The sequence below is a fragment of the Ostrinia furnacalis genome, unplaced genomic scaffold, assembly GCF_004193835.3.
Source record: "Ostrinia furnacalis isolate ACB-3 unplaced genomic scaffold, ASM419383v2 OfSCF7464, whole genome shotgun sequence".
NCBI classification, from domain to species: Eukaryota; Metazoa; Arthropoda; class Insecta; order Lepidoptera; family Crambidae; genus Ostrinia; species Ostrinia furnacalis.
Window position 1 is genome coordinate 618,673 of NW_021137703.1, and position 11,818 is coordinate 630,490.

The window sequence follows — 11,818 nt, forward strand, 5'->3', positions numbered from 1 at the left end:
ATTGTGTTCTAAATATATCAGAAAACCATTCCGTCCAATAAGCGAATTGTATGTACTTAATAATAGTGTTATTATTTTAAGTATAATGTATTTACTTTTATGCAACTTTTGTTGAAAATACATATCTATTTTTGAAACCACAAATGTTTTCTTTTTACGTACCTAGCAGGTAAGCTACCTGTCTTATTCATTCCTTTCACTTTACACCACCAAAACGACACCACCGACTATTAGTGATGTTACATACAAAAATATAAGACTCCTGTGTAATAGAACCAACCCGGGCGTAATCAAAACAACTCACCAAAGTTGCTTAGTTGTTGATATGAAAACTCCTATTAAGTTCAAGCAGTTACTTTCGGTGGTGTCAAGTGAAAGGAACGGATTAATTTACTTGTGAATTATCTAGTGTGCCATAACCGCTGCGTAATAAATGTTCACTATACGTGTTATTATAAAATGGGCACATACGCGCGCGATTTTTCGCACATTACCTCTAGTAGGGAATTTAGTGCAAGAACCCCTCCACTTTGGTATAGAAGGCTCATTTTTGCAACAGTGGTTCTTTGGGTGCTCCTGAGTGGATTTCCGTCGGTAGACATCGGGAGCCCCCCCTNCAATTTTAATTATTTGAAGAACCAGCCGAATCCTTGTACAGACATGTCATGAAAAGGAAATAATTTATTATTCGTGTGAATAAAAATATTTAAATGGTTTGAAAAAAAGCGTATATTTAATTAATAAAATAATAACAATTTGATGATAAAAAAATAATGTGTTGATTAATTTCTAAGGTATAATGTGGCAGGTAATATACAATTTACATACATATCACAGTCTATTTGTTTATAATTTTAAAAATATTGAAATTTTATAAAAAATATGTGATGGGAATAAGGAACATAATTATTTATATTCATTTAATCTACAATTTTAAAACTGGCTGGATAACCCTGTTTTAAATTAATTTTCCCTAAATTAAATAGAATGAAAATGATAATCACAAGTATGAATAACTACTTATTGAGCAAAAAAAAATAATTAACTAGCGCGGCTCAACCGGTCATTCCTGCAGATTATGCGGCAATCCGGTGCAGTCCTGTTGTCCCCCCTGCTTGGCCCCCCTCGGGGAGCCAACAGGATTTCGAAATCCTGTTGTCCCCCCTGGCTAGGGGAGACAACAGGACTGGATTTTTAATCAATGATTTGAGGACTGTTGTCCCCCCTGGAAAACATTATTTAAAAGCCATGTATTTTTATAACATAATTTGTGAAATACTGAAGTACTTGACTGAATGCCAAATTCCCAAACTGAATACCTAAACGTTTGTTAAATAATAATTACCATTTTGATAAAGAAAAAAATAAGGTGTTGGTGCCGGTACTGACACCTACAAACTTGAAGTTTGGCAGGTAGGTTCCATAGGGTGTAGACGGTGTAGACATCTGCCAAGAATGGATTTTATTTATCTATTTATTTAAGGATAGGAAATAATACGAAGCATATAATATGGATTACAGGATTTTACTAAATTCTACACATAAGGGGGTAAAACGGACTCCACGCGTACGAAGTTGCGGTAATGCAGTTTTAGCGTCCTACCTAGACTACCTACTAATATTATAAATGCGAAAATTTGTGAGTATGGAATAGTATAGATGTTTGATACTCTTTCACGTAAAAACTACTAAACGGATTTTTAGTCAACTTTTACAGAAGACAATATTTTTTAACATGAGAATAGCATATACTTGCTTAGCTTTTGCCCACGGCTTTGTCCGCGTAAAATTTTGTCTGTCACAGAAAAAAATATAAGGCGCATTCCTGTTTAAAAAACCGGGATAAAAACTGTCCAACGTCCTTTCCCGGGACTGAAAACTATCTCTTTACCAAATATCAAAATCGGTTCAATGGTTTATGCGTGAATTCGTAACAGACAGATGAAGTTACTTTCGCATTTACTCGTATAATATTATTTAGTAGGGATAATTCATAACGATCTGTTAAAAGCAAGTAAAGCAGATTTTGGAATAGGTAGTCAGAAATATTACCGGTACCAACAACTTATATTTTTTTCTTTAACAAAATGTTAATTATTATTTGACATTCGTTTAGGTATTTAGTTTGGCAATATGGCATTTAGTCAGGTACTCCAGTACTTCTTAAATGTTACAAAAACATATGGCTTCTAAATACCCAATGTTTGCCAGGGGGGACAACAGTCCTCAAATCATTGATTGAAAATCTAGTCCTGTTGTCTCCCCTAGCCAGGGGGGACAACAGGATTTCTAAATCCTGTTGGCTCCCCCAGGGGGGCCAAGCAGGGGGGACAACAGGACTGCACCGGCAATCCAGGTATTAAGTAGGTCGTTTACAGACATTAGTAGCGATTAAATTATTTTTTATATTATTGAAATACTGAAATGGCACCATCCATTACTTCCAAAATATAAAGTTTCATTGTAAACTAAAAAACAATCGTGTCAGAAGAATCCTGTATGAGGCAAATGTTAATGAGATGAGCGAAACCAATATTAATTTATTAACCTACTCATATTATGTCATGGAAGTTTAGTTACTTAAAATATTTCTTTGTTTCGCTATCGTAAGAGCATAATCATAAAATATTTTTTATTATTACAATAAAATTGTTTAGTAAGGATCTTTTTCCAGTGGCTCACATATTTAAATATCAGCAGGAATTATTTAACTTGGTTGTCGCTTTTTAAAAATTATCTTTAATTCAGCTATACTATGCGGTATATAGTACTAAGTATGTGGATAGATACCCAGTTTTACTCGTTTTCATTTCTACGTGTCTTTTTAGGGCACTCTTTTGAAATATCTCCTGCTGGAAATATACCCCGAAAAGAAGTTCGTTGCTCTTTCACTTGAGACTCCTTTTCAATATTTGTAATGACATTGTTATCTCTGTTTCGTTTTAAATTTTTATCGGCTGGGTCGTCTCTGAGATCGATGGACGACGCGAGCGACTCGAGGGAAGTGACCGTGGAGCGCTCTTGTATTTTGTTTCGAACAGAGAGGTCAAGGAAAGGCCGATTGGCAGACTCTACGACGGTGTGCACCGACGACGAGCTCTCGGTGGCCGGCAGGTCGTCCAGCGCAGCCAGCCGCATCAGCTCGCGCTGCGACTCTCGAGCTTCCACAAGGAATATGCTTTCCTGTCATTAAGTTCATTCGTCAGTTGCATACATACAAAATTAAATAAAGCATCGCTAAAAATATATAACAAGCAATGCAAGTGGGCTTATTCCACTATTCCCCGTTGACAATCCACGTCAACGGGGATAAGTGAACTTTTTGTTCACTATTCCCCGTTAACGTTAAATTGGAACTTATAATGGGGAATAATGAACTAAAAAGTTCATTAATCCTCATTACGTTCAAAATAAAATCCTAATATAACGGGGATTAATGAAATTTTTAGTTCATTATTCCCCATTATAAGCTCCAATTGGCGATAACGGGGAATAGTGGAATAAGCCTGCAAGTGGATCTACGCATGGTGAAAATTAATATAAGCAGTGATAAAGTAGGTATGTTAGATTAAACAAACTTTACCTTAACTTCTTTGGTAGTATACTGGTCCAATTTGTCGTATATCACAGCATGTAAACCCATTTCCTTTAGCATCTTGATTGTATTCTTGTCGTTATTGTCATCTCCCCAACAAAATATCACGAGACCCGCATCCGTGGCTAGTTTTACCTGAAACAGTAAAGATAAGATAAAGTATACCCAATTAATATAAAGACACGGTGTAAGGGATGAGTGAGCATGAAATAAAAATGTTATCCAGTCACCAAAATCTATTGAAGAATATATGGACGCTTTACCACACATCATCTAGTAGACCTTTGTGCGCTTTCTATAAAGGTCGAGTCGCACTCGTACCAATGAAATTAAAGTGCCGATATAGAGCGAAATATTTCTTTCATACATTGGGGGTGTTTGGCGGAAGAAAGTGCTTGAAAGCGCTTATAAGCAAAATGATACTGATGTGTGAAACGACCTTTATGGTACAATTATGATGAGATGAGCAATCTAAACCAATCATGATTTATGATACAGTACCTGAGTAGGATCTCGGAGTAGGTCTTCTGTATGTACAACTATTCCTAAGATGTCGGAGCTAACGGCACTTTGGACAGCGGCTGGTATTGATAAACACCTGGGATCGCGATACGGTTGATATTTTTTTGTTATACCCTAAAAACAAAGAATATGTATAATACATAGCTTAAAGAAGTATCTCAAAAAACCCATTCAGACTAATTAATCGAAATTCATAACATAAACTTTCATTAATAGCCAATTCAGTAAAGAGGCAATATTTTATCTGTAGTGTTTTAGGCGTTTGAGAAACACGGAATCAGATAAGTTAAAAAGCAATGCTATATACTTACAACTGTCAAAAACATTACAGGATATTTGTTTTGTTTAAATCGCACCATTGTACAAATATCAGGGTTGAAGCAAGAGAAGACTATTCGGCGCTGCTTGGCATTTTTTAAGACGACTTCTAAGACCTGAAACAATTAGTTTACAAATTCGGATATGAGTTTCGAAATAAAAAAAAGTAGAATATGGGCCCCAGTTAAAACTCGCGCGGGTGCACGCACGCGTTTGTATCGTAGCGGGCGCACGCCGTGCCGGACTGCTAGACGAGATCCACCACCTCAGAACTACGTACACAAGAATAAGTACTACCACAGAATAATAATAAGTACTACTGGTACTACCTACTATTCTCGGAACGGATGTCCGGAGCTCCGTGCACCTGCGCGAGTTTTAGCGTAGGCAGACCGGTCGGTGAATTCCAACTTAATATTTGCTTTGTATAATAATGAAGTTCGTACAAAGATAAGATAATACCTACCTTATCTACGTAAGTATTCATATCGAAGGGATTATTCAACTCAAATGTTCCATCGTCCATCTCCATGGTCCATTTTAGTTCCACATTGAAACCAACATGTAAATCTATGTTCTTTAGAGCATCTTCCAGTGTGGGAAACGGCTGGTGCTCTTCTAAATCTTCATCAAAGAATAGTATTTCATGATTTCGGCCTTCTACAAGATGATATACCTGTAATTAGATATTTAGAAATATTTTAGAAAGGTATTTACATTCTACTAGGTATACCTATAGGGTCTATTGGAATGGACCAGTAATAGTATACCATGTAAATGACATAATGATGTACATTCTGGAATATATGAATAAATTCTGGTTTTTATACGTAATTCGTATAAATTATTATTGTTATTGTGGGCTAGAAGTTGGGACATAAAATAATATACCTTAAGTTTTTGAAGGTGTTCCAAAGTCAAATCCTTCACTGGCAACTCTAGCATTTCAGTGAATTCAACTTCCTTTTTTCTTTTCATTGAAATACATACATAATAATCATGATAGATAACAGGTATCAAATCTTTACTCAGCTGAACATCAAACTCTAGCAAGTCTGCACCACTAGCAGCTGCCTTTTTTAGGGAAGCTATTGTGTTTTCACGAATAGCATTTCCTCTGAAAAGCATTATATTGTTAAGTGTAAATATACAACAGTTCTTATCAATATACAGGATGATATTCAAACATTACCAATTAAAATAAATTATTTACTTACTCTTTAGTTTTAAAACTAGCCCCAAGTCCACGATGCCCTACTTCCAATCCGGTCCAGGATGGATCCCAATGTTTGGTATAAGACACTTGCAAGTCACAAAGTTTTTCTGCCATTGGGCGAACTATTAAATATTCAAAGTTGACTGTCCCTAGGGGCCTATGCTTTACATTGCAGGTGACAGGGAGTTCTAAGCTGCCTTCTGATAACTTAAACATGTTTGGGAGAACATATGTATAACCGACATGGCATGGTGGGTCTTCTGATGAAGCACGTGAACTGTATGAATAAAAGTCTATAAGGTAAGCTAGACCTTTAGGATCAGGAGCTACCACATTTACCAGCATTACATCATTAGGTTTGTACTCCCTTCCAAATTGTTCTTGAGGTTTTGGAATGCATACTAGAGGATCATTATCTAGTGTAGAAACATCAACGAATACACCTGTAGGCATTTCTGCTTCTGTTGTATCAGTGCTTAAAGAGTCTTCAACCTGCGGTTCAGTCCCAAAGGATAATTTTACTGGAGTAACTTTAATGTTCATGAGTCTGCCTGACAGACGAGTCTTCAACTTGAGAGGATTGTTGACAAATTTAAACTGCACCAGAGTCTGAGCAGTCAACCAGCCAGATCCAACTTTATGCCTGCCATCATAATCACCAAAAATATCAGTTGTAGGATGCAACATATTTTCACTAATAACTCTGGGGTGTATGTTAGTTTCCCAACGACGTATAGTAATATCATTTGTGTCCTCAAGCTGAATACAAACTGCATATCGATAATATACGTCACAAGTGTTAGGTATTGTAACCGTTTTCGTCCATAAGTCTGTGCCTTGCTCATGATCCATTATGACTACTCTGTTGTAGTCCCACTCACCTAGTTCTTGAGTACTGCCTGCAATACACACTTTCTCTTTGGGACCTACATCTAATACTGACACTGTGAAGATCCATTGCTGTGAAGTAACTTCTTGTACTGGTTCTGGCTCTTTTACAGACATTTTTTTCTGCACCTTAATTTTTGCTTTCTTGCGATCCTCTAAAAAAAACCAACGTTGCATTATGTCCAATGTAAATAAATGTCTTAACTTTTTTTNGTTTTTTTATCTAAAAGAATATTATTAATGGTAAAAGGTATCCAAGCTAGACAGTAGGAACAATTTTAAAATGGCCAGTGTAGGTTTGTTTAGTTGTATAGGTGGTGATATGACTGACACTGAATGTAACTGACAACTACAGTCACTACCCCTATGTGTCACCCAAACAAAGGTTTTTCATTTTTATGAGAGGCCAGTGACCTTAAAGTTTAAATATTAATCTATGCCAGTGACTATGTTGACAAACTTGGTTTTTTAAACAGATGCAATCAATTATGGTAGGTACCTTTGTATCATCATTTCAGCCATAGGACATCCACTGCTGAACATAGGCCTCCCCCAACCTTAGTATAATCCTCTAAGAATTACTTACATCAGAATTATTAATGTGAAATACCTATTTTGATTTTAAACTCCAGGGCTCAATAATTTCTACTTAGTCCATAAAACAAAGTTCTTTGTATTAACAAAACAAAAACACTTACCTAGTTACTTATACGTAGTCGTAGCTCACCATGGACCTATAAAAAAAGTCCATGTAGCTAACCATCTCATCACAAAAATCCTTAAAATTCTACAATAATTTTACCTAAACATTAACGTAACAAACTAAAATAACAACGTTATCACAAACTCAGACGACTCAACAGATCTCGCCGGATCAGCTGGTTGTATTGTGTAAGCAAAAAAATACTCATAACTCAATCAAGACTCAGAATCACTATCATTTTAAGCCAGGGTCATTGACGTATTCGATTCGATAAAACAATAGTGAGGTTCCATACCACATTCCATACAAATCTAAAATTAAATCAATGAACTTCAGTCAGCTGACTATCTGACGTTTAGGTTACCACTTTACCACAACACAAAAAAAAACCTTAACACCGCGCATGGAAAGCAAAAATTAATATTGTTGATGCAAACAAAAATGTGTGTGAAACAATGTTTTTTAACCAATTTTGTTGCGGTCATTTAATTTAAGAAAAAGACCACATTGTGGCTCTTAATCGATTACGCTAGTGCTGCCAAGCGTCCGTCGTATTATGTACTAGCTTTTGCCCGCGGCTTCACCCGCGTGAAATTTAATTTGTCACAGATCGTCATAAATTATAGCCTATTATGTTAATCTGGGTTATAAAAAATCAAACTGTAAAATTTCATCAAAATCCGTTCAGTAGTTTTTGCGTGAAAGAGTAACAAACATCCAGACATCTAAACTTTCGCATTTATAATATTAGTAGGATCTAAGTTTTTGTATTAGTGCAGGGTTTAATTTCGTGTATCGTTATGTTCCATGTCAGGGACATATTATAGCCGTACGTACGCACTTAAGTAGGTATTATTCTGTGCTTAAACACGAAAAAATATGCAGGCTTCTTTCCCATTGATCCAGTGCGTATTTTTTTGTATCATTTGTTGGGAGTCCGATCTAAAATAGATCAAGGGGCCATTTTCATAAAAAAAATGCAAAATTATAGAACTTCCTAGTCACAGATAATAAATGTAAAAATGCGTAGTTTTGCCAATACGTTTAGTTTCATAAAGCTAAGTCAGGTTCCTAGTTTTGAAGATATTTCTAAACGACTTAATTTAAATGATTTTCTGTGGGGGCGGTTGATCAAACTTAATGTTTTTTAAAGGAATTAAAAATATTGCTATTAATAAAATAATGCAAAACCTTACTGATAATGTGACATTTGGTTAATGAAGGATTGGTGTTAAATTTTGTGATTTTATCATTATTTCTCTGATAACTATTTCCGATATTTTTTATTTCCTGTATTAAAAACAATGCTACTTTATACTTCTTCTACTGCTACTTTATTCTAATTTAATTATTTTTAACTTGTGCTGTTAATTCAAATTCTCAATCCGTTAATAATTTCTTCTTTCTACCGTGTTCGTACTACTGTTCTCGTAAAATCATCGTATCCGATTGTTGTAATCGGAATACAATTAACAACGTGAACATCACTCGAGCATGTATGTCCATTTGGACATATCGGAATGGCACGCTTTGACGAGCAACTTGCTGTATCTACTCTAATCCATATCTGTGTTCCTAGTCCTAGACAGACAGATGTTTACATTGTCTGGCACTAGGATAGGACCCCAGTATTTAATTTGATTATGTCCGCGTCAGGTAACGGCAGGCAGTATTATTACCTACCTACACATAGAGATGGGTTTCCACCCGGGTAAAAACCCACATGAGGGTAAAAACCCAATAAAAACCCGTTTCATTCCACCCGTGGGTGTTTACACCGGGTGAAAACCAATAATTTTATAATTATTTCAATTGGTATCTTTTCTTTATTTTTATTGAATTTTTCTCATTTAAGTTTATTGATTAATAAGTAATAAGTCAAATTTAACACTAATATGCATTTATATCGTGGCCGAATCGTAAAATTGATCACGTTATGATGTTGTGACCAATTATTTTATAAAATGGTGTTATTTCAAGAATCGTTGAACCGATTTAAAAGAAATTAAGTAGGAACACAATAATTTGTGATCATGGCAAGGACATGGAGGGGGGGATGCCAAAGATGCCAAACTCTCTCTTTGATGACATTACGGTATAACGTTACAAATAACAACACCAACTACAAAGTACTTCTGCTTGAAAACTTGAAATCGATTGCCCTTCCGCCACTGTAACGCATTGTAACGTTTTTCAAGACCTCCTCTCCCCCCAGATTGCATTACGTAACACTAGAACGCCCCCTTAGCAACAAATACCACTTCTCACTTTAAAAAAACGCTATTTTTGTTTTCACCCACCAGAATGGGTGAATTATCCCAAATCACCCAGTTTAAACCCAATCGGGTGAAATGGGTTTTTACCCACTACCCATCTCTACCTACACATGCTCTGTGAACGGCGCGCGGCGGTAGCTTTAATACGCCCCTGTCTCATCTGTGAATATGCCCCTGCCCAAATTGCGTCTCGCCCATGAAGCTAAAGATAAAAATGGAGGGCAGAGTTGGAACAAAAACTTGAGTCAAATACCTACTTATATCTATCTCGCTCTCTGCGGCCCTACCTCTCTTTTTAGTGTGAACTGTAGTATTGCTATCTTCTGATTTAAATCTCCTTGTAAATTCTTCGAAATAGCCAATTCACTAACCAAATCAGAAGTTAAACAAATATGGCAACATCGGCCCAATCCGGCCCATCATGGCGGTTGTTTACTATTTTGTTTATTAAGCAGTTAATTTCGTTTGAGATTGTTTACAGGAAATAATCATTGTTTTATCACAAGAATTGGTGCAAAATTTTGTAGTGCGTGGTTGCGGTAGTACGTGCTGTCCTGGAAGTGACATAAGATTCCACGCGTAAGTGTTTATTTCGTGATTTCCGACATTGGATCATTGTAAACATTTTTCACATTTTTTACAGTAATTTCTTCCTAAAACGTTTTACTATTTATTACACTTATCATTTTTAATGATACCTATGTCAAGAAATAAAGATTTTACATTGGTTTCATTGAATTTGAGCAATTTTATATTTTTTGTTTATTTAGAAAGAGCGAGTCTGCCCACAGAGAGCGAGACAGTGATACTTAGTTTGTGCTTCAAGTAGGTATTCGGAGTGTGGCCTCCATTTTTATCTGTAGCTTCATGGTCTCGCCCACACTCGCCATTGACACCATACTCACTCTTGTACTATTTACTCTCACTAGATGGCGTGACGCGTCATTTCTTTTTATTACCTATTCCCCTATTCGTAATTTTCTGTTAGTTGGGAGGTGTTATAATGACTAGCAGTGAACGGTTCCCAGGTTCGATTTTGGGGTGCAGTCCTGTTGTCCCCCCTGCTTGGCCCCCCTAGGGGAGCCAACAGGATTTCGAAATCCTGTTGTCCCCCCTGGCTAGGGGAGACAACAGGACTAGATTTTCAATCAATGATTTAAGGACTGTTGTCCCCCCTGGCAAACATTGGGTATTTAGAAGCCATATATTTTTGTAACATTTAAGAAGTACTGGAGTACCTACCTGACTAAATGCCTTATTGACAAACTAAATACCTAAACGTATGTCAAATATTAATTAACATCTTGTTAACGAAAGAAATATAAGTTGTTGGTACCGGTAATATTTCTGACTATTCCAAAATCTGCTTTACTTGCTTTTAACAGATCGTTATGAATTATCCCTACTAAATAATATTATACGAGTAAATGCGACAGTACTTTATCTGTCTGTCTGTTACGAATTCACGCATAAACCATTGAACCGATTTTGATATTTGGTAAAGAGATAGTTTTGAGTGCCGGGTCCCGGTTTTTTAAACAGGAATGCGCTCTATATTTTTTTTCTGTGACAGACAAAATTTTATGCGGACAAAGCCGTGGGCAAAAGCTAAGTATAATGCTTGACAATATTTTTTATTCTCATGTATAAAAAATATTGTCTTCTGTAAAGTTGACTAAACATCCGTTTATTAGGCAGTTTTTACGTGAAAGAGTATCAAACATCTATACTATTCCATACTCCCATTTGTAATATTAGTAGGTAGGACGCTAAAACTGCATAATTTTAAATTAGTCATAATATTCAACAAATTAATTGCTCAGTGATTCATCATTCAACTAGCGGCCGCCCGCATNGGGGAATAGGTAATAAAAAGAAATGACGCGTATAGATGACCCACACTGAACTGTCCCGCCAAACTCAATGACAGGGGGACGCTACCATCGTTCAACTATATGGTTTCCAACATGGCAAAAATCTGAACCAGCGATCCGGTATTGACGGTGGCGCCCCACTGTCAATGTCATCGACAGGACAGTCCAGTATTTTGGAACTATAATTTTTATTCGTAATTTTCTGTTAGTTGGGAGGTGTTATAATGACTAGCAGTGAACGGTTCCCAGGTTCGATTTTGGGGCTGTATTTAAATTATGTAATTATATTGTTTTTACATTTTACCGTACAGTATGTACAGTCGACAACACATCAATCAACCTATGAACGCATAGGAAAGCGTTTCAATTTTTATGTGGTGATTAAAATAGGATTATGATAATATTAGGTTGAAATAAGATTCCATA

General features: G+C 36.1%; 1 protein-coding gene across 2 annotated transcripts; it reads right to left on the reverse strand.

The window, feature by feature from the left end:
- Positions 1–941: 941 nt before the first annotated feature.
- Positions 942–7,475, reverse strand: LOC114364713 (glycerophosphocholine phosphodiesterase GPCPD1-like). Of its 2 annotated transcripts, XM_028320973.1 has the most exons (10): positions 7,342–7,475; positions 7,238–7,273; positions 5,653–6,694; positions 5,327–5,552; positions 4,902–5,111; positions 4,429–4,551; positions 4,097–4,231; positions 3,584–3,730; positions 2,355–3,183; positions 942–1,090 (listed from the first exon to the last, which is right to left on the reverse strand). In XM_028320973.1, the coding sequence occupies exons 3-9, from the start codon at positions 6,654–6,656 to the stop codon at positions 2,797–2,799; spliced, it is 2,232 nt and encodes a 743-aa protein (XP_028176774.1). In that variant the 5' UTR covers positions 6,657–6,694; positions 7,238–7,273; positions 7,342–7,475; the 3' UTR covers positions 942–1,090; positions 2,355–2,796. The 2 variants fall into 2 exon arrangements, with proteins under 2 accessions (XP_028176774.1, XP_028176772.1); XM_028320971.1 differs by lacking the exons at positions 7,238–7,273; positions 7,342–7,475 and having other exon boundaries at positions 5,653–6,716.
- Between the last annotated feature and the right edge of the window lie 4,343 nt (positions 7,476–11,818).